This window comes from Cyprinus carpio, chromosome B20, assembly GCF_018340385.1.
Source record: "Cyprinus carpio isolate SPL01 chromosome B20, ASM1834038v1, whole genome shotgun sequence".
In the NCBI taxonomy this organism is placed as follows: Eukaryota; Metazoa; Chordata; class Actinopteri; order Cypriniformes; family Cyprinidae; genus Cyprinus; species Cyprinus carpio.
Window position 1 is genome coordinate 1424995 of NC_056616.1, and position 25523 is coordinate 1450517.

At 35.8% G+C, this 25523-nt stretch overlaps 2 protein-coding genes across 5 annotated transcripts in view; both read left to right on the plus strand.

Annotated features, from left to right (window-relative positions):
- Nucleotides 1-1957: 1957 nt before the first annotated feature.
- On the plus strand, nt 1958-10682 carry LOC122141111 (transcription factor MafB-like). The gene is made up of 5 exons (XM_042747277.1): nt 1958-2109; nt 3980-4723; nt 6019-6288; nt 7478-7693; nt 8612-10682. The coding sequence occupies exons 2-5, from the start codon at nt 4127-4129 to the stop codon at nt 8759-8761; spliced, it is 1233 nt and encodes a 410-aa protein (XP_042603211.1). The 5' UTR covers nt 1958-2109; nt 3980-4126; the 3' UTR covers nt 8762-10682.
- Nucleotides 10683-15410: 4728 nt separating this feature from the next.
- Nucleotides 15411-25523, plus strand: part of LOC109113194 (sentrin-specific protease 6-like) — a 30640-nt gene continuing 20527 nt past the window's right edge. The window contains exons 1-5 of one of the 4 annotated variants that reach the window (XM_042746282.1): nt 15411-15838; nt 17471-17564; nt 19300-19363; nt 22129-22226; nt 24642-24791. In XM_042746282.1, coding sequence (XP_042602216.1) covers nt 15808-15838; nt 17471-17564; nt 19300-19363; nt 22129-22226; nt 24642-24791 — 437 coding nt within the window. In that variant the 5' untranslated portion in view covers nt 15411-15807. The remainder of the gene's footprint in view (nt 15839-17470; nt 17565-19299; nt 19364-22128; nt 22227-24641; nt 24792-25523) is intronic. The other 3 variants (XM_042746283.1, XM_042746281.1, XM_042746284.1) reach the window with 3 other exon arrangements.

The window sequence follows — 25523 nt, forward strand, 5'->3', positions numbered from 1 at the left end:
GTGAAGAACAGTGATGCTTGGGTTGGGAAGCATGTGCATGTAATTCTGTCTAGGATTAATCCCTTTTCAGTATTTTCTGGGGACGCTGCAGCGACTGGGAGTGCTGGATGAAATAGTTAATCTGTAGCTTGTAACAGTGTTAGAGTGGATTAGGACATGTATCTGCAGCGGTGGGGTGCTGGAGGGTCTGCTTGCTCACTTTGGAATTTGCATTTGCATTTATATATATATATAGTTTTGACATAAGAATGAATATCAGAATGAAAACCTTCCATTTTGACTGGACAGATTTTCTTGGCTTTCTCTCCTGTGCATACATTATTTTTTCTCATTCTACATGACCTTATTTGAGGTTATGTTTGGGGTAAAATCAGGGCATTTGCAGCTTTTGGTTACTTGATATAAAGTAATCCCAATTCCATTTTATGTATGTATTTAAATTTTACAAGAGTACTGGTAGTGGTGATTTGTGGTCCCTTTCCAATGTTATTATTGAAGGGATATGTCGGTCACTTTAAAAATTGTATTTTAAAAATTAGATACGTATCAGATCTAAAGATGTTTCCACTGAACATAATAGAAGAGTTTTTAGCAATCCCTTTCACTGTATGTATAAACAATTATATAAACCATTGGATATGTCTTTTTATTGTAATGTCCGTTTTAAAAGAACATGCTAATTTCAAGATCCACTAAGACATTCTCACATGTAACTGTAAGCTTGTGTCTAATGTGTGTGTGTGTGTGTGTGTGTGTGTGTGTGTGTGTGTGTGTCAGAGAGATTACATATCTCACTGTATTACTCCCAGTGTCTAAATCAGATTTACTCAGACATTAGTACCAAATTGATTCCTCAACGAGACATTATCAGGACTTCAGATTAACAACCCCCAGGATCACTAAAAGTGCTAGTTTGGCATTTTTTGCCCACCACTAACCCTCTGCAATTACACTGTGCTAAACACACCAAGCCACAAAAACAAAAGCCTTGTCGTGCATAAGACAGTGTATTATTACTTCTAAATTATTGTGCATTGTACATTTTTTAAAAAATCTTATTTATTTGTATTGTTATTTTATTGTTATTTATTTATTTATTTGTATTTTTTGCTACAATGTGCAGAAGTTGTACTTATATTGGAATAAAGTCTCGCTATATGACAGTTTTAAAATCCAGAATGATTTCCTAAAAGCTCTAGTTGTATAATATACATAAGGTTATTTACTGTACTGTGGCTGCCGTCCATCATTAAAGTGGATGGGTGGTTAAGGAGAGACCCCCCCCCCCCCCACATGATTGTAAAGCGCTTTGGCTGTACACAATACACAATAAAGCGCTATATAACTGCATCATTCAGTCATTCATATTTGGGATTGCTTCAAAATAAAGATATCATTGTACTACTTTTACAGTTTTTGCCTTATTTTACTGATCCTTTGTAGAATTGTTTACTGACTCTGGCACTAAAAAGTCTGATATTTCAGTCAGTGCACTAGGTGGCAGCATGTAATGACTCCCAGATTGCTGTGAACCAAATGAGCTCATCAGTCTGTCTGTTTGCTCTATGAATAATGATATAAAAACTGGTCATGTTAGACATACACATATATACATGCAGGTGAGACGGGCCATGTGGTTACAAAACATCAGTAAATTCATGTATTTTTTATGTTTTTTATTTATTTTTTAAATTAATTTTAAGTTGTACATTTTGGAAGTTAACATTTTAAATCCTAAACTAATGGTTTTATATAATTATAATTAGTAATCTATAATTCGATTTGTAACATCTTATTTTAAAACTTTACAGGAGAAATTAAAGTGTGCTGCTCATTTGACAGTTTACCATTTTTAGTATAAGTTGATTAGTGTAAAAACGACAGGAGAGAGAGAGAGAGAGAGACGGGATGGGGATGGATGGGGATTTGGTGCGGGGGTCAGAGGGGGAGGGCTGGGGCTCTGTTAGTGGCAATCAGCTCCAAAGTGGCTCACACACACACACTCAAACCAAACACATGCTCTCACATTGACACACACACTCATATACACACACTGGCAGGAATCAATCTGTCAGTCAATACCTCAGGATGTGTCCACATGAACACACGGTAAGAAATATGGGCTTTTTAAAACAAACTTTTTCTTCCGTTGTCTCTTCATTTCTCCCTCTGTCGCTCTGTAGTTGTGCTAGTTTTATCCTGACACTCTTTTTCACCCTCTTTTGTTCTCTCACTCTTTTATTCCACTCTCAAATCCTCTCTTTTCCCACTTAATCTATGCTTTTATTCTTTCTATAAAACTAAAGACCATCTAAAACAACTGAAAGTAAATCATTCTCTTAGCAGCTAAAATAATGATTTAAATAATGATTATTACGACTTAAAAACTGTTTTATAAGTTTATTAATGCTAATATTTCAGTTAAAGATTCAGTTTTAATTTTAGAATTACAAATTAATGTTTAATAATTAAATTATTTTAATCTATTAAAACTAATAATTACTGATTAAAACAAACGCTTTTTATTCAGGTTTGTAGTTTTAGTAGTTTATAATCTAGCCTCTGAATTTAAGGGTGCCTACTTCGCTTAAAATTAAGTGAAACAGATTTATTATTATTAAAATTGTAAATGTTAATTTCACATTTTTTATGAAAGTTTTCAGTTATTAAAATGAATTCCTGCCTAATGTCAAGATGTTTCTGTACTAGAATTTTTTTTTTTTTATAATTTCCTTTAAAGACAAGTTGTAAAATTGTTTAACATAACCCTTGGCAATACTGGAATTAGTTGAAGTTGTAATGACTTGAAACCTAAAATATTTTTTTTATTATTTATCTTCATATTTGAATATTTTTTGTAGATTTGGTTTATGATCTAACCATCTATGTGTGAATTTCAACATATGGATTGTTAGTTCCAAAATATGTAAACTTGTGTTATCTCAAAATGCCACAGTGTTCGGTTTTTAACACAAAATGCTTTGAATGGTGCTTTTCTCTGTAGATGTGTTAGTTGGTCTGTGTCTGTTACCCTATAATGAATACTTTGACATGTATTTCATCAAGCCTGACAACATTAAATATTGTCTGAGTTGTACATAACACTTGTGTTAAGGAGCAACTGTTCAGTGGAATAACTAGATTGATGGATTAAGATTATGGGATTGGATTTAGGCCTTTCCTCTATTAATCTGAAACCGTTTGCAACCCATACATCAACAGGATACATTATTAGCCAATAAATGAAAGCCGTTTATCACAAAGGTTCTGTAATTTTACGTGAAAAATAATTTCTTACATTGCTTTTTTATGTTTTAATTATTTAATAAAGGTGTCACTATCAGCCTATATTGTAATATCAGTCCAGGCTTTGGAATCTTCTTGTCTAATGTGACATAACCTTCCAGAACATCAGTCAGTATGTTAGTCGTTACCTGCTAATGCAGTCTCACTACAATTGGTCACAGATTACCATATGTAACCCTGGACCACAAAACCAGCCAAAAGGGCATTCTTTGGAAATCTGAAAGCTGAATAAATAAGCTTTCCATTGATGTATGGTTTGTTAGGACAGGACAATATTTGGCCGAGATACAACTATTTGAAAATCTGGAATCTGAGGGTGCAAAAAAAAAAACAATTAATAAATAAATACAAATATTGAGAAAATCGCCTTAAAAGCTGTACAAATGAAGTCCTTAGCAATGCATTTTACTTATCAAAAATTAAGTTTTGATATATTTACGGTAGGGAATTTACAGAATATCTTCATGGAACATGATCTTTCCTTAATATTCAAATGGTTTTTGTCATAAAAGATAAATCAAACATTTTGACCCATACAATGTATTTTTGGCTATTGCTACAAATATACCCCAGCCTGGTTTTGTGCTCCAGGGTCACATATAGTATCTGCACGGTATAGCTGGAGAAGACTAATGGCTAATCACTATTTTTTCTCTCTCTTTCTCTTTGTCAGTTTCAGATGATAAAACTGGAATAATTTTAACAACCGTGTCTAATTTGGCACATTAGTGTTTCCATCTCTGTGTAAGAACTGAAGTCTGTTGTTGTTCGCCTTGAATACTCAAAGACAACAACTTCCATACTTCCTGTCGACACAGCAATGTCTTCGTCCCTGCCGCTGCCCTCTTTGCCTCCAAGCCCCCTGGCCATGGAGTATCTCAATGACTTTGACCTGCTAAAGTTTGAAGTGAAGCCTGACACCCCTCCACCTCCTCCGACCTGCCTATACCCCAAACCAGGCATCCACCAAGAAACAGCCAGTTCTCCGTATGCTCCTCACCCTCCTCCTGACTCCAGCCTCAGCTCCAGTCCCTACACCTCCCTTCCTCCATCACCCACGCTCAGTGACGGACACCCTCCGCCATCTGCATCCTCCTCTTCTTCCTCTCTCTCGTTCCCGATGTCCATCTCCACCGGGTACATGTCAGGCCAGAGCTCTGGCTCTCAAGGAAACCTGGACGGGAGCCCAGCCCCTGGAGGTCCCACGCCGTGTTCAAACCCCACTTCCTTGGAGGACCTGCTCTGGTTGGCTGCACTGCAGCAACAGTTTGGTGGGGAGCCCGGAGGTGCCGCGTCTCTGCTGGGAGCTCTTGGAGGAGTGCCGGATCGAGGGGATCGGGATCGAGGAGGGTTTCTGGGATGTGAGGATGCAGTGGAGGCCCTGCTGAACTCTGCTGCAGCCGCTGTAACTTCACAGGTATGATCTAAGATATTTGAACCATGTATTTGTTTGTCCCAAGTGAGTGAAGAAAATCACTTCTAACTTTGAGTTCCCTCCATGCAACGCGGCGCCAGGCATGATGCAAGTGTTTCTTGCTAGTTAGAACCTCGACGGAGTTATCATTTTCACGTCCTGTGCCACGTTGTTTAAATAGCAAATGTAATTGCGCCTATTTGTTCACCCATGGGTGTGCTAGCGAGTTGTTATTTTAAAGCAACTGAAATAGACTGTACCATTGACCAACTAAAACCTGCTCTAAAGACAATGGTGCAGTATTATAATTTTTTTGTTATTTAAAGAGTGCGTTAGTAATATGCGCCCATAGACGGGTCCACATGGCATGTACACTTTACCTATTACACACACAGAGACTCGCAGCAGTACACAAACATGCCAAATATGAAAAATTAAAGGATTAAAATTTAAAAGATTATTATTGTGTACATAAACATAAAAATGCCTACACGTCATAATGGATAGTCACTGCATGTATCAGAATTAGCCTACCTATGTCCAGTAGTAGATCCATTTCATTCCCATCGTTAAACTAGTAAAAATGGATTCGGACACACCCTAAGTGCACTTGCGTTGTGTGCTTTAGACCATGCACTTAGATCGATAAAATAGGGCCCTGAACCTCAATTTCAGACACCATTCCATTCCAAAATGTGTTGAAAAACACAATACATAAAGCAATGCGAGTACATATTGCATTCTTAAGCCCAAAGTATACTTTGCTTTTGTACGTGTATGCTAGCGTATGCATACAGTCGAATGTGCAGACTTTTGAAGTATATTTCATTTGATAGCATGCATGAACGCAGCCAGTCAATGCATCTTAGGAGGCAGATGATGTTTGGGAATGCAATCTTGTGAGACAGTTCTGGAAGGTAATTATACAAAATCATTTTGATGATGTACTTTCACTCGGGTTATTAAAACAACATTTGCGATGAGATAAGTCCACTGGTTTGTCTAGTTATCCAATCACATGATCTGTTGAGGCAGTCACGTGAGTTTTTTCTTGTGTATCAAGGAACTTATTGGGTAAATGTATTTCCATCATAGTTTATGTGCATGATTTCTTATTTTATAGGCCAGAAGTTCTCAATCCTGGTTTAGTGAGTTTTTATCTGGGAACAGGGTTGAGGACCACCGGCCAAGGGAAACCACTGGTCACAAGAACCACTGGCCAAATGTGCATTTTTTATTGTAAACTCTTTCTAATGTGCTCTTTGTAATCTCTTTGCATCTCCTCCGCTCTTTCGCAGTTCCCAGTTTTGTCCCAGAGTTCGAGCAGCAGTTACATGGGTGACTCCAGCAGTGACAGCGGTGTTGATGTTGTTCTTAACAAGCCGTCAGACATGTGTCACAGGCCTATACTGGTCGTTTCTTCCACCCCTCCATCTCTCTCCAGTGTCAACACATCCACCAGTCCCTTCTCACAACCCCTCAGTCCACAGAGCCGCCTCCATCACCCACACCATCCAATGCAAGGCTATTATCATCATCATCATCATCATCATCTGCAAGTCACTCAGGTACCTGCAGTCACTAAATTCATCCTCCAAAAATGGTTTCAGCACAGTCACATGCATGTGCTCAACAGCGATCAGACTTCTTCAGCAGATACGTTCCCAAAATAATTTTCAACTTTTCAGGAAACGTGAGAAAAGTGAGGAAAAAATGAGAAAACTCTTTTAAAAGTTTATTTGTGAGATTTAAGAAATATAGTTATGAAAGTGTACTTACTTTATTTGCATTTAAGTGCCCTTAACATATTTAGGGGATAGTACTTTATATATTTGAAGATCTAAATATACTGCTTTTTCACAAGGGTTTGCACAAATTCAGTGAGAATGATTTTTCATATATATATATATACATATAGTTTGAAGATCTAAATACAATTAAGCACACTGCTTTTTCACAAGGGTTTGCACAAATTCAGTGAGAATGATTTTTCCACATTTTGAACTATAAATGGTTGGTGATTTTGTTTTGAAGTGTGTTGAAAGCAATTTGATGGATGTGGCTGGTGAATGCCTGTCTCTAAATATGGAGCAGTACTATCAGATTATGGTAATATATACTATTATTATGATGTAATCCTGATCACTGTCACTTACACTCAGTCAGATTATGCTGTATGGAAATGTGCTGCCAAAATCACACACACACTACACCACACCTCTAGGCCAAACTACAGTATGTTACAATTGCCACCAATTTACCTAAACAGTTATGAATTGCGAGTTTGAGAGTGACTAATGTTTAAAAGGAATTTGTTTTCAGTAATGTTTCAATTGCAACCAAAACTAAGTCACTAAAAATGCATGCATGCATACATATATAAATATTGTAGTAAAACATTTTTGGGCTGTATGACTATTGCAGGGATTTTTTAAATTATTATTATTGCTCTTGTGGTTATTATCTTGTCGTGGTTTTTACAGTTGTTGATATCATCTGGTTTAAATCCAATTCTGTTAGCACCACAAAAGAAATAAGGCAAAACAAACTACACTAAATAAATAATACTTCTAAATGACTGTGCCGTTTTCATCTGACTGTTCAGTACATCAGACATTTCAACCTCCGTGTACTAATCATTTATCCATTATTGTCCTTGTGAGTGTTTGATGAAGCTTTGATTGTCATTATCACACTTTGTGTCCATTCCGTGACAAATCTCTCAGACTTACCTCTTATTGTCTCTTTCTCTTTCAGTGCGGGGTGGATGAGCGTTTTTCCGATGAGCAGTTGGTAAATCTGTCAGTGCGAGAGCTGAACAGACATTTGCGTGGGGTAAGCAAAGATGAGGTGGTCCGTTTGAAACAGAAAAGACGGACACTGAAGAACCGCGGTTACGCCCAGTCCTGCCGTTACAAACGACTCCAGCACCGGCACGCGCTTGAGTCCGAGAAGCACATTCTCACACAGCAGGTAGACTATCAAGCACTGAAATATGACAGAAATTAGACAAATACAACCACAAACAACAAAAGTCAGTTATTATAACCAGTGTTGGGGAAAGGTGCTACTAAAAGTAATGCATTACAATATTGTGTAACTCACTAAAAAAGTAACTTTAAATGAAGTTCCAAACGTAGGTTCAGGAGGAGCCGGATCATTCAGTCCTGTCAATCATCATTACGAGCCTATAAGCAGCTCTCATCGCGCCATCCTAGCTTCAATTCATCCGGCATCCCTCCACCTCCCCATTTCCTCCTCTATTTCTGTTTTCTTTTTCTTAGGTAGTACCGCAATGGGGGGTTGAACTCGGCTTTCAAGCTGAGCCTCGGGTTCGAACCTCCATTGAGGACAGCAAGCCAAGTTCCTTTACCATTAACCATCAGGACTGGATGGGCAGGCGAACTCATGAAAGTAGCATAAAGTAATGCATTACTTCACTAGTTACTTAACAAAAAAGCAATCTGAATACATAACTTGCGTTACTTCTAATGTCTGACCCCCAACACTGATTATAACAGAGCAGGAAATTATAATAATAATAATAATAAGACAATTATAACATAACTCTCTTGGTAATCTGGAAAACATTTTAAGACTATTTTAAAGTCACAATGGAATTTTTATGGAGTATTGCCTTTTGATTTTAAATTATTTATGTGTATGTGTATGTGCATTTTATTTTATTTTTTTTATAATCTTTAATCAGAAAACATTCAAGTCCAAAACAAAGTCCCAGCCTACACTTTTTCTCATTCAAGAAGCTGTTTCACTCAGATATATAACAGTAGTAAAGAAAAGATGATCACTATTTCCATCAGAAAGTTAATAGCAATCAACATGATTTTAGTATTTAAAGTCTAGGATTTCTCTTTGTTTTGGTTCCTCTAGCTGGAGCAGCTGCAGTGTGAGCTGTCTCGTGTGTTGAGAGAGCGAGACACATACAAAGCTCGTTACGAGAAGCTCATCAGTTCAAACGAGACTCAGCCTTCCCATCCCAACACCTCGCCTTCTCCTACTCCTCCGGATTACTTTTTGTGACAAAATGAACATTGTACAGAAGAGAATTGAAGGAGAGCTGATTATTGTGATGGGTGTTGTGAAGTAATTCAAAAGAGTTGTGACTACAACTCAACTTAAAATAAGCTATTAAACCAAAGCAGGCTGATTGTGAGGTGGACCTGGATTGTGACATAATGGCGCTGTGTCATGCTACTGCTGATGGGATTGCATTTTTGCCCATCATGAGCTTGTGTAGCACCAACATGATTTCATTAGTATTCATAGGTATTCATACACAAAAGGGTTCTAGCATATTTTGAGATTTGGATAGACACTGAAATGCACAGAATCAAAGTAATGACAGCATTTAAAACTTAAAGTACGTATTTATACTGAACACTCTGAGGATCAAAAACAATTGAATTAAAGGAATGAATAGGTGGGTTTATAATAAATAAGATTTACTAAATATGTTGGCTATAAATTTATTTAACACATTCACCATTTTTGAAATTATATTGGTTTCATTCTATTTTGTATGAATCAATAAATTAGTAACATTTCATGTCTTTGATGATTCAGCCATAGAAAGCCTGCATATGACTTAAGGGACAATTCACCTAAAAATGAAAATTCTGTCATCATTTACTCACCTTGCTGTTTTAATAAACCTGCATGAATTTCTCTCTTTGGCAGTATGGGGAAAAAAATACTATAGAAGTGAATGGCAAATGTTTGGTTACCCACATTCTTCAAAATATCTTATTTTTAATTCACACAGATTTAAAACAATGTCAGGGTGAGTAAATAATGACAGAAGTCTCCGGGTTACTTTTATTAGGCCCATGCAGATTTCATTTATGAATACATTTGACTTGAAATAAAGGATTTTCCATCATTTACCAGTATGTAAAAATCAAACTGGTATTCTCATTTATTAGAGGATAAGACTGGTTTACTTGTGTAAAATCATTTACATTTTATTTGCTGTTAATATTGATATTGTACAGTTTTAGTGTCTAAACGTACAAAAAAGTATGTGTGCACATTTTCTGCTAATACCTATGAGTACGAATGAGATCACCCATGGTAGCACAAAAGGCTTGCTATCTCATTGTGTTGAGCTATTTGTCATGATGAGTTTAGTTCTTATGAGAGTTTCATTAGCACATTTATTTGGCATTCACCAAAATGACTGTTAGAGTTATAAATCTATGAAGAACTGCTGACTTTTTGAGCAAGAATGCAACACATGTAGAATCTATGATTATGTGTATAAGCCATCTGTGTGATATTTTCATAGTAGCTACTGCAACTCACCGAAAAGCAATGCAATCAACAAACAAACACAAACCAAATGAAAATCATTACATAACTTTGAGTGACTGTGTCTTTGGAGGTTACATTTTATGATTAAGTTAAGGGTGTAATTTAACTGTGACATCAGATTCATTTAGCAATTCACAGAGCTGGTCACTGTGGGTGTTAGTAGATGCCTATTTAGACGCAGACTTTTCTGGGAGGTTTACTTGACTCGCCATAGTTTTATAAATTAAAATGTATCTGGCTATTTTCATTATTTATTCACAGTATTTAATCATTGTTTGTAATGTGATAATTGTGTTCATTTGATAGTGTGTATTAATTTCATTAATATTTTGTAGCAGGGTAAAAAATATTATAAGAAAGATTATATTCATTATGCTCTGTTTGTAGTGGTTTCTTATGAAATAAACATACTTTTACCATTAATGATTTCGCCAAGGATTGTGGACTGTACAACTGACTCATTCATCTGATGTGTCATAATGTATTTTATTTTATTTTATTTTACTTTACTTTACTGTTTTCCCTTAGGTCCACTTATAATGTTCATGAAGTTGTTTGACCAAGACATGACCATTTTCAACCCTGTTGGGGCTTCTTCTCATTTAAAGGAGTAGTTCACCCAAAAATAAAAATGTACTCACTCTCATATGCCATCAAAGATGTAAATGAGTTTGTTTATCTAAACAGATGGAGAAAAAAATAAGCATTGCATCACTTGCTCAACAATGGATCCTCTGCAGTGAATGGGTTCCATCAGAATAAGAGTCCAAACAGCTGATAAAAACACAATAATCCACACCCCTCCAGTCCATCAATTAACATCTGGTGAAGTGCAAAGCTGCATGTTTGTAAGAAACCAATCCATCATTAGACCATTTGAAAAAGTCCATCTACTGTTGTCCTCTCTCATCAGTTAGGATAGGTCCAGGGTATCTTGGAGGGGTGAGGTGTCCAAGTCGCAATATCTAACTACTGGGGTGCCTCAGGGCTCAGTTCTTGGACCACTTCTCTTCTCTGAGAATTTGCTCATTGGCAAATTGTTTGCCCCTTAGCACTGGCCGTGCACTGGCAGCCCTCACTTAGCCTCCAGAAAGCCTTAGCATTGTTTTATTGAAAAAAATAAAGTTTGAAATCACTGTTATGGAGGTAAGCACTAAGTGGGCCCCTAAGTGGGCCTGTAAAGGTTTGTTTGCAGGGTCTTCATATCACTGCTATGCTGATGACACTCAACTCTACCTCTCATTCCAGCCTGATGATCCGACAATAGCTGCTCACATCTCAGCTTTTCTAACAGACATTTCTTGTTGGACAAAGGACCATCACCTTCAACTCAACCTTGCCAAGAGAGAACTGATTGTTCAAGATCTAGTTCTGTCCTATATTGCAACACCCTCTTGTCAGGCCTTGCAGACAGTTCTGTCAAACCTCTGCATCTTACCCAGAATGCAGCAGCAAGAGTAGTCTTTAACAAGCTAAAAACAGGGCATGTCACACCTCTGTTCATCAGTTTGCACTGGAATAGACCTATAAAATTCAAGGCATTAATGTTTGCCTACAAAACAACCACTAGCTCTGCACCCCTTTATCTAAATTCACTACTTCAGATTTACGTGCCCTCTAGAAGCTTGCGTTCTGCAAGTGAACGGTGCATTGAAGTGCCATCCTAAAGAGGCACAAAACCACTTTCACAGACTTTTACCTTAACTGCCTGCTGGTCGAATGACCACCCGATCTCAATCTGAGCAGCTGAGTCTTTAGCCATCTTCAAGAAACAGCTACAGACAACATCTACTCTTGACTCTCTACCACTTGCACTCTGTATTCCATTTTTATTCTAAAAAAGGACTCTATAACACTAGTGTTCTCTATTCTTTTTCTATTATATGTACTTTTTTCTTTTTATTTATTATTTAAAAAAAACCTTACTACATGTACTGTGTTAGACTAACCAAGAAGACTAGTCACAGCACTTACATATTATTGCTCTTTTGTTGGTTTGATTGCTTCTATTGTCCTCATTTGCAAGTCGCTTTGGAGAAAAACATCTCCAAAATGAATAAATGTAAATTGTGGTGTAACCATTCAAATATGACCAGCCCACATAAAAAAGGTTGTAGATCTCATTATGATATATTATTACCAAATAATGAATTCAATCTTTTTATCAACTTGTTTGTGTTCGATTAGCACAGATTTTGTATTTCTTTTTGAAACTGTTTGATGGTTGACCCCACTGATCTGAGCTTATGCATCTCGGTTTCTTTTTGTGAACACTGGTGAAACAATCGACAGATATGTTTTTTTTTTTTTTTTTTGTTTTTTTATTCACTCAAAACCTGAGTTCAGATCAATGAGGCCTACAATCAATAAGTTCCAAAAAGAAATACAAAACCTGTTCTAACTGAAAGAAAACAAGTTAATAAAAAGATTGAATCCAGAAGTTCATGATAATATAGCAAGCACTTTTTTTAAAGGCCTGTCATTTTTGACCAGGAACATCAAATTTGGTAAAAGATTTTCAGCACAGCACAAGGGTTAAAGTATATTATTTACATAATAAGAACTATTTTTAAGGTAAACTAAAGTGAACTTAATTTTAACAAAGGATAACTTGACAGGTCTCAAAAGAAAAACTACTCATAACAAACTCTGCTCAGCACTACCGTGTCTTCTGTGTTTTATTACTGCATGTGTCCAAAACCTCTTAAAGAGGTGCTCTTAACCTTCTTAAAGAGACAGTAATCAGATTACCGGGGCCATATTTATACGCTAAGAGATACAGTATAAGTCGATCTAAATTCATACAAATGAATAAATAAGACAGTAATTTAAACCAATAATAAATAAACACTTTAGAGGGAAAAAATACTAAATAAAACTATTCTTGGCAAGTAAGATGAGTAAAACCAGGCTTTTTAAATTTTTTCTGTATTCTGAGCAATTCAATGTGAACGAACCACCAGACCAGCCAAGAACACACTAATATCATGGTGGCAAGTTTTGCAACAAGCAGCATTCATATTTTCTTGTGTTTAGTTGGCCCCAGTTTTTGAAAGCTTTATTTCCTGTCCATCTCTTTCGTTTCAAATGTGTCTCTGCGATTGTTTCTTTTCCACCGCTCTCTCTTTGTGTCTCTCTGTGAATCTGACCCTGGATGAGAGTTGTTTAGGATGAGCTCACGTTTGTCCCTCCTCCCTCTTTCTCTCTTTCTGTCTCTCTCGCTCTCTCTCTCGGCAGAGCACAAAGCCACGGGGATTATGGGTATAATAGAGCACGGGCCGCTCTCTGCCGGGCCTCATTGTCTATGAGAGGGGCACTGTTGTGGACAGAACATACACACACTCACCCCACAGCTGTGCTATACACACATATCTAAACAACCACACACAAAACACACAAACACAATTATTTCCAAAATTACATATACAATAATAATAGACAGCAAAATCTATTAATAGTAAGCTTACAAATAGCTTGTATACTGTACAGAAAAAAGGTACAAAGCTGTCAATAGGGCAGTAACAATAAGTACAAAAGCTAAAAGGTAAATTTTTGCACCAAATTTACCCCTAAATGGTATATATTAGGAACCTTAAAGGTACATATTAGTTATTTAAAAGTGCATTTTATTTAAAGGGTACCAGCCCTGTGACAGCTTTGTGCCTTTCTCCTGAGAATGTGTAGATAGCAAACTATTCTGAGAATTTATTCCCATTTCAGCCTCTAATTAAAAAGAATGTTTTAGGATTTTGAAAAAAAAAAAGTAAAATGAACATAAATTTAAAAAAGGGGATATTTAAGACTCTGCACTATTTCTGAGTCACTCATCAAACTTAGCATATTTATACTAAAGGTCAGATTTATTTTCATAATGTAAAATGTTCAGATTGTTTAACTGATATTGATCTAACAATCTTAATGAAAAATAAATATAAAATATTTCAGATTTTCATGATTTTCTTTTTTTTTTTATTTTTTTAGCATTTCATCAAATTATCACAGCAGCCACTTGAGTTGACAAGGAAATCTGACCCTTTGTACAAAAGACTTAATAGGGTTAATGACGCAAATTTGATTAGTGAATCTAGGATATTTCTTATTCACTTTAATTTTGTATGCGCACATACAATGTTAAGATAATAAGGGATGTTGTAACTTAAGATACGATATGATATCAACCCCCACACAGTATAAATGACATTCGTGTAGAAAAATGATTTGAATTGTTCTCTGCTGTCCCCTACTGTTAATGTTGATCATTGCTTAAACTGCACCTGGTTTCATTTGAAAGATTTTACTTAAATTATTTGTGGTCTTTCTTAGGAATTAGGAAGCTAACTTGGGATTTCTATCATATTATTATGTGTTTGAATATTATGTTATAAAATGTATAATTTATTATCATAATTAAATCAGTTATTTTTAAATGTATACTTTTATTTAAAAGGGATCTAAAATAACAGTGAAAGTATTTATAATGTTACAAAAGATTTCTGTCAAATAAATGAAAAAAAAAATCTTGCCATTATGGTAGGGTGCATTTATAAGCAATGTCGATAAAATACAAACAAGCAATATGTATGCTTACTATATGCATAAAACAGGTTGGACATAATGTCATTTCTTTCACTTGATAAACTCAATAAATAATAATAATAGTGTGAAGAACATTTTTTTCCACTATAAACAACCTTTTGGAAAGGTTTTGCGGAAAGTTAAAGGTTCTTCATGGAACTGCTGATACAAATAAATAACTTTATATATATATATATATATATATATATATATATATATATATATATATATATATATATATATATATATATATATATATAAATGTAATATATGCCCAAGTTGCTTTTGCTGATTTATTGCACACCCACTTATTTGTCCCATTTTATGAACTGTAAACTAATCTTGCCATTGATGCACTTTTTCTTCAATGTGCAGTGTACACAAAACCAATTTTTTAAAAAAGTATTTTAGATGAAAAAATTAAAATCAAAAATGCTGCTTTGCATCCCTAAAAATAATTTTTACAATTATAATCATAGCAAGCCATTGGTGAACAGAAATATGCATCCATTATTTGTAAGTTAGTATTCTCCAGACTTTCAGTTTGTTTTCTACTTTCTAGTTACATGGCATGCACTTGCATGGAATTCATGGTGATATTATTACAGGGTCTATAAAAACAAACATCCTTACGGACTTTTTTTTTTTTTTTTTTTTTTTGTTCTTATTCATGAGTTAAGAAAAATATCATGGCCATTACATTCTAGATAAATATTGATATTTAAGCAGAATATGCCAAAGCACTAGCAAACAGATTACATTTACGACATTTTACTAATATTGCACAAAAGTCTTGGCGGAAGTGACACAATGGCGCTGCATGCTGCAGAATAATGCACTTTTAACCATTCGGAGTTTCACAAAATCTCATGTTTTACCAAATGCATTTTACTCTCTCACACTGGTCGCTTAATTATCTTTGTGAGTTATTAAGCTTTTAATACCGCAGTCAGACAGCCGGGGTTTTTTGTGCTTGGGTCCTGTTTGCAGCGGGATTTCTGCTCGTTTGGGCTGAAGATGGACTAAAAAACACAAGGCGATATCATTTGAAATAGATTGAGTTTGAGTTAAATTGGAAAGTGAACTCGTGAAATCAAATGTGAAATTTTTAAGTGTTGAAGTGACAGAAGTCTCTTAAGTGCAGTGCGCGAGATTAAACTCGTTTGAAGGGATGGACCAATATGAATCGTAAAAAGAGTCTATTTATTGAAGGTAAGACACGAGCTTTGTGTATTTGTGTTTATTTGCGCCTTTATCGTGTTTTAATGTGCTGTTTGTCTCGTGTTGGTGTGTATATATGTATATTATCCGTCAGATTTCATTGTGTGTGCGTTAGCGCGTGTGCTAACCGAGCAGCGCTGCATACACGCTGCAAAAATATAAACGTCTGAGAAGATTAAACAATAAATAAACTTCAATTAACGTGTATCGTATTACATATGTGCAGTGTAAAGGTAAGTCCCCTTGCTAAGGTATCTGTTTCAGTGTATGAATGCTAAAACAGACTGAGGCCTGACTGAGCTCTGTTTTGTCATCAAAAATAAACGACTGTGTTTATGCATTCATCTCCAATATCTTTATATTTCTTAACTGTGTTTCTCATTGATTCAACGTGAGACCTTAAACCTCATGCAATAATGTTAATATACATTAAAATGTTGTTTTCCTTTCATATGCGAATTACTATATTCTCCTGTTTTCCATCATAATGTCATTAAAATACATAAAAGGCAAGAATTAAATGATCGCATTTATGTTGACTACTCTTGCATAATATCCCAATTCAAATGTGATCAAATATGTTATAGTTTCTAATTTCTATGCAGTTTTGTTAAGAAAAACCTCTGAGAAAGCCTTGTCTGAAAAGTGGTTTTGAAAAATGTTTTTTAGAAAACCTTGTTTTCGATATAATTTTTTTTTAGCGTTCATGACAAAATGCGTTTGTTCACCAGTATAGCATTTAATTGATCAAATATAATCATAAACCGTAATAGTGTCATAGATATTTGACAGAAATAATGTTTCACATTTTGAGAAATATTTTTCTGCAGTAGTTCTGTCTCGCTGTATGTAAGGATAGTTCAGAAACAGGGACTTAAATTGTTAAAATGTTGCATTTTCTTCTTGGCTTGGTTCACTTTCAAGGTAAAATTTCAGATCAATGGTCAATTCAGATCAAAATGCATTTATGCAAGTCTTGTGTGAGTAAAACTGTCCTCTCTCAGGTTAGAGTACAACTTTGTTTCTCATGGCATCATCCATCAAAAAGTTAGCTTAGTGGGCTGATTTTGAATGTAGTCCTCTAGAGGACACAGTTCGAAGTTCCCTAGAAAGGGAACGTCTCAGGTTATGTATATAACCATGGTTCCCTAAGAAGGGAACAAGACACCGCATGAAAGTGGAAAAAGAAAGAAAAAAAAAACATTCTCTAGTTCCCTTGCCATGCTTCAGACGTAAGTGAGTGACATGCTCTACCGATGTTCTTTTATACTGTGGTCATGCTGGGTGATGACATCACAGGCTGTCGCCGGCCAATGTTATTGTTGTGTTTAGATCATGCTGAAGGCTTCTCAGGGAACCATGGTCACATATGTAACCTTTAATACAAAATAAACTCCTTTGACAAAAAAAAAAAAAAAATCGGGACATTATTCTTGAAATGCACCTGTTTCACAGACTGATTGTTTTGGTGGGGATGTGAGAGCATAATTGCTGTGTTCATATTTCTGAATATTGATGTATGTGTACATTTAATTTTTTATTCAGCTGTTTTCTAAAGATAATAAAAAATGGATTCTTTTTGCTGTCATTTATTTAATGGCCTTGTTCTGATGTGTTTGATAGCTCTGGATAAATGTGAGGACAGGAGAGATGGAGGCTTTAAGCAGACCTGGAGGTGTTCTCTCTCAGATGATAGTGAAGACGACAGCAGACATGAGTAAGGTCATTTAGCACAGAACAGCTTGCAGCACACTCAGGCATCTCTGCACGAACGCTTCCCGCTCGCTTAACGCTGCTTTGAGTCTGTGTTATTATTATTACGCTTTACAGAATCATCAAGGCCGAATAGAAGTTAAAGAAATACTGAGGTCAAATGTGTCTGAAGCTTGCATGTAAGCATTTCCACTCCAGGTCATGGTCAGTCTGCATGATGTAGTTTTTATCACCAGCACAGTACTTCAGATACTTCAAACTTTCCTAATAGTAAACGCATACAGTTGACCAGAAGAAAAGAAGAAGAACACACCATAAATTCATGATGTGAAATAGACTTTGAATGTAATAATGCGACAGGAGACTCTAATCAAACACACCAAGTCAACCAAGTGTGATACATAACACATTTTTCCATTCCACTCTGCCTCTTTTCCATTGTTTTTGTATGTAAATACTTTCTGGACAGGCAGAGCTGGGTAGTAACTGATTGCATGTGATCTGGATTATGTAATCAGATTTCAAAAAAGAAGTACTTGTAATTAATTAAATTACATTTTTAAATACTCTAAATCAGGCTAAAGTGACTTTCTTATTGATTAGCTACATATTATTCACTCAGTGGCAGTAAATTATTCATAATTCATTGATTCTGCCTAATTTTTCTTTTTCATCTTTTTACATTTTTCTTACCCAGCCACATATATACATTCATGAAGTCTTCCAGTTTTGTGAGCATTCACACAAAGGCCAGTCTCAGGTGCATATAATTACACAGAAAACTGAGAGGCCACACAGCTTTTGACCACTGGATTTGCAAAACTCATTCCAGCTTTAAGAAGTGTTTTCTTTGCATTTCAACACTGCATGTTCATTTGTATTTGAATTATCACTCAGTCGGTTATTAAACCATATATTACTATGTCTTCGGAAGGCTTTTGTCTTTCAAATGCATTGAAATGCACAAATTTACATTATTTCTTATTTACATGTAATGCAGGGATTTTTGTCAGCCGAATCTCTAATGTAATCACCTAATGTATTTACTTGGAGTACCCTTGAGATTTTCAATACATTTTTTTAATAATTAGGTATCACAATTGCATGGTTAAGGTTCACATGACATGCAGGTAAACAAATAAAATATTTAATTTTTTTAGTAAGTGTTTTGATGGATGTTGTTTTAAAATAATTTAATTTAATTTTACATTTGTATGATTTAATTATTTGCTTTTCATTCAACTCACAAACCCCCTGCGGTTCCTTTAATAAACCCTAGTTTGGGATGCCATGATAATTAAAATGCTTAATAATTAATGCCATTCATCTTGCATCAATAACAATGAATGGAATATATTTTTTTTCTATTCTATTATCCTGTTTAATTCAGTGTTATAAACGAGTTTGGTCCAAAGTGATCCAAAAGTAGTCTGATTATATTAACTGAATTGTGTAATGTAATGTATTGCTTTACTAACTGCAGTTTTTGTCATGTAGTTTGGAATCAGTAATGTACTACAATTTGTAAGTAGTGTACTCAGGTCTGTAGACACCGGTATCTTAGACCGTCTTTTGCAGTGTCTCACACATGGCAAACATTTCTAAAAATGCAGCTTTCACCTTTTAAAAAACACTTCTTAAGACCTTGTGTTCTAACCCCACAACTGCCCGTGTGTCTGGTTTTTCAAAGCAAATACCTGAGTGAATGACCCCTAAATGTGTCTCTTGTTTTCCACTAGCGCCACCCTTGTGACCATGGAGCGAGTGAGTGGCCAGCAGGAGCTTTCCCCCGAGGGAATGAAGGTATCCACAACCTTTCTAACCCTCTCATATGGTCCATTATCTCTCATTTTCTTTCAGTTGTCTGTCAGTGATTGAGCTCCAGTCCTCTGTTTCTCTTTCCTGATTCACCTAGGGTCTGTATTGTTTTTCTGCTGTTGGTGTATAACAGACTTATACCATAATTACATCTCATGGTGCAATATGGTGTGGGTGGTCTTCTCAGACTTTCATATAATGATCTTATCACACAAAATCACGATCATGATCTTCCCAATTTTGAGAGGTACTATCAAGAATATCCAGACTGGAGCAAGCCTATGACTTATTGTATAGTATTGCATTAAACAACCAAAATTGTTATTTAAGCCAGAGTTAAACTTTAAAACACTGCATCACTGTATGAATCAAATATACATTCATTCTTATTAAAGTTATGAAGTGATTTTTTTTTTTTTTGTCTTTTGTTGTTTGATTAAGATTAATAACGTGGTGGTAGGAGTGTCTACGGTAGTTCACATTAGCTAAAACACACAAGGAAATATTGTCACAATCACAGACATTCACGTTCGAATGGGATTAGGTTTCTCAGATGATCTCTGAATTGGCAGAAAAACAGTAGGTCATTTGCTCTGGAATTATTACAGAGGTTGTGTGAGAAAAATACAGACTTTGCAGATTGAGGCTACATTTACACTAGAGTGTTTTTATTTTAAAACGCATAATTTTGCTACATTTATGCCTGTCGTTTACACTACTCCGGCATTTTCGAGGTCAAAAACGGAGACTTTTGAAAACGCTGTAGACCCTGTTTTAGTTTGAAAACTCCAGGGTGTGTTTCAGTGTAAATGGACCAAAACAGAGACTTTTGAAAATGATGTCGTGGCTGCCCACATTCTCTCTGCGTATCCTTGATGACCGTGTAAACTGTAACATCATGTGCATTGTTGAACCCCATTGTTATACCACATGACCATTAATGCATGTACAACCATATATATGTATAGGTAGATTCCTAAATAATAGGGAATCTACCTATACATATTTATGGTTGTACATGCATTAATGGTCATGTGACATACTTTCTCGGTTGTGTAGTGTAGACGGAGATTGTTTCTGAAACGCAGTGAAAACACCAGTGTAGACAAGGATTGTTTTCATTTTATAACGCTGTAGTGTAAACAGGGCCTCAGGCGAGATTAAAATCACGAAGTCATCTGAAAATAGGGCTGGGTGATAAATTGATAATGATAATTATTGCAATATAATTTTCCTTGATAAAACGATATGAAGAGTTCGATAAATGTTCAATATAATGTTGTGCAGCAAAAGAAGAACAAAACAGTGCGACAAATCTGAAGCGCACCACGCAGACCGTTTATCCGCTCGGATCAAAGTTCAAACGGCAGCGCAGTGGTTGCAAGCTCACTAGAGCAGTTCACTCGCTGATGAGTCTCAGTCACACGAGCGCTAAACAGCATTGTAAGATCCAGTGTGAAGCGCTTGAACACAAATAATTCAGAGATTTAAAGTAGTTTACATCCAGATGAAACAGCGCTGACGAATAAATACTGAAATATTGTGTGTAACAATACAGTCAGAAGAGTTCGATCTACAAATTGTCATCATTTATGGATTTTCTAGAGTAACACTAACTACACCATGGTATTGTGTCAGAAATGTGGGATATATCGAACTTTATTATATTGTTAATGTAGACATGCACTCATTAGAACATGCAGAAAGTAAGAAATTATTTTTTCTGTTTAGATATTTGTTTTGTTAAGGATAATTAAATGTTTGGTTTCTACAACTTTCATTTTGGAGCAAAAATCTGGCTTTAATATTTAAATAAAGATTTGACATCAATAATTATTGATATAGCTAATATGAAAAAAAATCGCAATATTTATAAAAAAAAATTATAGCCATATCGCCCAGCCCTAGACTGAAACACAAATTTCTCTAATGACCTCTGGAAAACTAGTCCAGTTCGAATAAGGCTTAAGACTTCAGTCTGTTGCTGCGAGTTAAGCTGTCTACAGTGCATAAGGAGCAATGAGAGAATTCACAAGAGTGCAGATGAGCAGATTCTTTTTTCACTTTAATTGCGACAGCCATAATAAATTGTTTAATTGTGCAGGGCATCTTAAATTTGGTGGGAATTTTTGTTCATTTTGGTGGATACTAACATTACTAATTCTTTGCAGCTTCTGTGTGTTTTTACTGTATTCTATACTTTTTACAGCATTGCAATGTGTTCTGGAGTCTTTATTTACTGTATGCATTAACACAATGAGACCAAAACAAAATATCATTATATTAGTTGTGATTTTATTAGATTATATGTGATCACATTTCCTTCAAGGATCCAGTTCACCAGTAAATGTTATCTTTTATCACCTTCAGGAAATGATGCTTCTATATGTACTTCAATGTTTTTTTGCAATTTAGTGGAGGAACATAATCCTTGATTTACCCGTGTCTTAATATAACGTGCTGGGGTTGTCATCAGTCATCACTTTGTAGGATTGGGGGGGGGGGACCCAAATTGTTAAGTGCATAATTTTCTAGAATGTCATTATATGATGTAACATTTTATGATGCAACATTTAAGATGACTGCCAGGAATAGACAAAGGTTGAATTAAAATGCTAAATGGTGTAATACAACATTCTTTTGGCCATATAGAGTAACTATGGTCAGTTACATGTTAATGAACTCCAGTTTGATGGTTGTTAGGGTTGGTCTGTTATGTTGAGCTGTGACCTCTGACCTGTCTTTGGCAGACTCCATCCATGAGGCGCTTCAGTGCTAATGGCCCTATGGAGACTCATGAACGACGTCTAAATCAATTAAGGCCACTCAACAGAACCAGCAAGCTTAGGTATTGCAATTGTATTGTGTGTGTGTGTGTGTGTGTGTACATGCATTAGAGTTGCACGATAATCTTATTTAAATTTCTGATTCTCTCAATTATTTAAGCGTTAAATATATGCCCTCTGGGTAATATACTAAAAACAATTAATTTTCAGTTGACATTTTGATATCTTGCATTGGTAACAAGCTTTCACTGCCAGATTTCATAAGTTTACATCCCCCAATTAGTGCTTTACTCTTAAAAAGATAGCATTTTACTTTAATTCACAACCTGGCAACCATGCACGAGAACTAATGAGCTGAAAACAATGGCCAACATGCAAGTTGGAGTTTAGTGATCTGCCCAAATGAAAGTGTAATATGTTTTCTTTCACATGGTCATTGCACTGTTGCTGTGACTAAATCTGTAAGCGAACCTCAAAATCAAAACATGATTCTCTATTATATTGTTTGCAATTGCGGTTGCTTGAATGCAGCATTGTACATATACAATTTATTTGTTGTTGTTGTTTTAATTGAAAAAGGTTTGTGTAGCTATTCAGAGAAGCTTCTTGTACAATTTTTCATAATGTTAAGAGTGTTAATTTTCATGATAAACATAATACATTAGGAAACTAGATGAGGTAAAATAAATCATGCAAGCTGATGTTCTCTTGATTTGAAAGTGCAATAATTGTGGTGAAATGTAAAATGCAATTTCTAAAATGTCAATAATCGTGATTAATAATCGTCATTGCAATTTGAGCTAAATAATCATGATTAATTGTTTAACTGTTATTGTGTAGCCTATGGCAAATGGAAAAAAAATAAAATAATAAAACCTAGTTCTATAACTATTATAGTTTAAAGACTAAGGCCCCGTCCACACGGAGACGCATTTAGCTATTTACGCATACATTTTGTATCGTATAGGCGTTTCGTCCACACGGATCCAGCGTTTTGGGAGAGTGAAACCAATATTTTTTGTAACCAGGTCCCAGAGTGGATAAATTTGAAAACATCGCCCTTGCGTTTTCGTGTGTACAGCGAATCAGTTTGTTTTCTAAAACGATGACGTCATCAGCCCAAGTCTCGCCCCGAGTCAGACACCGCTACGTCACATAACGGCAACAAAAACATGAACAAACACTGAACGATTGTCTGTTTATTAACTAACATTAACACAGATTAATAATTGGATTGTTCCATGTTCGTTTGTATACCACGCACAAGGTTTATGCACATAGTCCATGTCGTCTTTTCAGTGTATCTCTTTTGCAGAATTACAGCGACGCATACTGGTCTGGCATGTATACTACATCGTTTTGTGACGGTTTTGTGGTTTCGTGTGGACGCAGATATTTCTTGAAACAAGGGAAAAAAGATCGGATAGGGAAAGCTCTGGCTTCGTGTGGACGTAGCCTTACTGTGCGTTCACACCAGACGCGAGTTGCGTGAATAAATTGCGCTATTCGAGCATAGTTGGACTCTTGAACATTTTGAGTTTATTCGCTTCATTCGCGCGTGAAATTCACTTCACAACAGATACGAAATCGCGTGATGGGAGGGGCTTCTGCCAGTTGAGTTCACACAGCATTGTGATTTCAACCACCATTTATTCGGATAATTTTCTAAATATTACTGTTATCGTGTCATGAAAGTAGTAGTATTTCAGTTAAACATAAAATATAATTTGTTTTGGGTAAATCTAATCTTTGGTCTTTATTCAATTAATCTATTAATATGATAAAATAAAAAAAATAGAGGCAATACTGTTTGATATAATATTTCGTTTCATTGTAATGCAGGCTATATAGGCCTACACATTTCCCTGAACTACATTTCTGCGGCTATTAAATATGTTTAAATGAAAACTAAAGGAGGCAGTACTGTTTTTTGTTCAAGTTTAGATTGTTATAGTTATAGTAATAATAAATGGAGCCACTGTTTCTATAAAAGTATGAAGATGTATCGTACAGCTCCGGGTATCCACATACAGTGACGATGATTTTTATCCTCCATTGTTGTTTCGGATTTCTGCCTCCGCTCGCTACGTCATAATCACATCACTATTAGAGCAAGCTCCTGATTGGTTAACACGGCGCAAATTTTCGCCAAAGTTCTCGCAAAAGATTTTTCAACTCGTGCGATTCACGCGAATCACACGTTACGCACGTCAAAACGCCCGAAACGCTCAATTCGCGCCATAGGATGTCTATTTGCGTGTTTGCATTGACTTAACATGTAAATCACTCGTGCTTAACGCTTCATTCGCGTCTGGTGTGAACGCACCATTAGAAGTATATTTCATTTAAAAGATCTTTTGAATCTTCATTTATTCATTTATTTTTTCTTCACAAAAGATTTTTGAAATCCCTTTATTATTATTGAATGTATGTACTCATGCCCTGTGTTGTTGTTGTTGTTGTTGATGGTCTCCCAGTGAAGCAGCTCATTCAGTGAGTGTGTCTCCGCTCCCCAGTCGAACCAGCTATCTGATAATGAGTCCAGCGCCGTCCCAAGGAGTTATGGTTCAGGGCCGGCTCTTCCAGCACACACAGTTCTCTGCTCCAATCAGAAAGCTGGAGCAAAGGTATGGCGCTGGATACGCTGACTTCACCCAATTAACAGGCTAATTCAGCTTCAGATGTTTGATATAGATTGAGTAGATATACGTGCATTGGGAGTAATACTGTCTAGTTAACAGTAAGCTGTTTACAAGAGCAGGCAAAACATATACCGTATTTTCCGGACTATAAGTCACACGTTTTTTCATAGTTTGGCTGGTCCTGCGACTTATAGTCAGGTGCGACTTATTTATCAAAATTAATTTGACATGAACCAAGAGAAATAAACCAAGAGAAAACATTACCGTATACATCCGCGAGAGGGCGCTCTATGCTGCTCAGTGCTCCTGTAGCATACCCCTGAAAACATTAACTGAAAACTGTTAACTGAAATATTAACTTAAAGACAACTGAGAAAGACTGAATGCAAACAAAATGCCCCCCCCAAAAAAAATCCTATTCTGCAGATTACAAACTGCGGTAGTAAAATATGCAGCCGATCTGATAGGTTACAGGAGCACTGAGCAGCATAGAGCGCCCTCTCGCGGCTGTAGACGGTAATGTTTTCTCTTGGTTCTTGGTTCTAAATAAATGCGACTTATAGTCCAGTGCGACTTATATGTTTTTTTCCTTGTCATGACGTATTTTTGGACTGATGCAACTTATACTTAGGTGCGACTTATATTCCGAAAAATATGATAAGACAAACCTTAGCTGTGTTTTTTATGGAGGAATTATTTGGTCAGATTATAAACTAA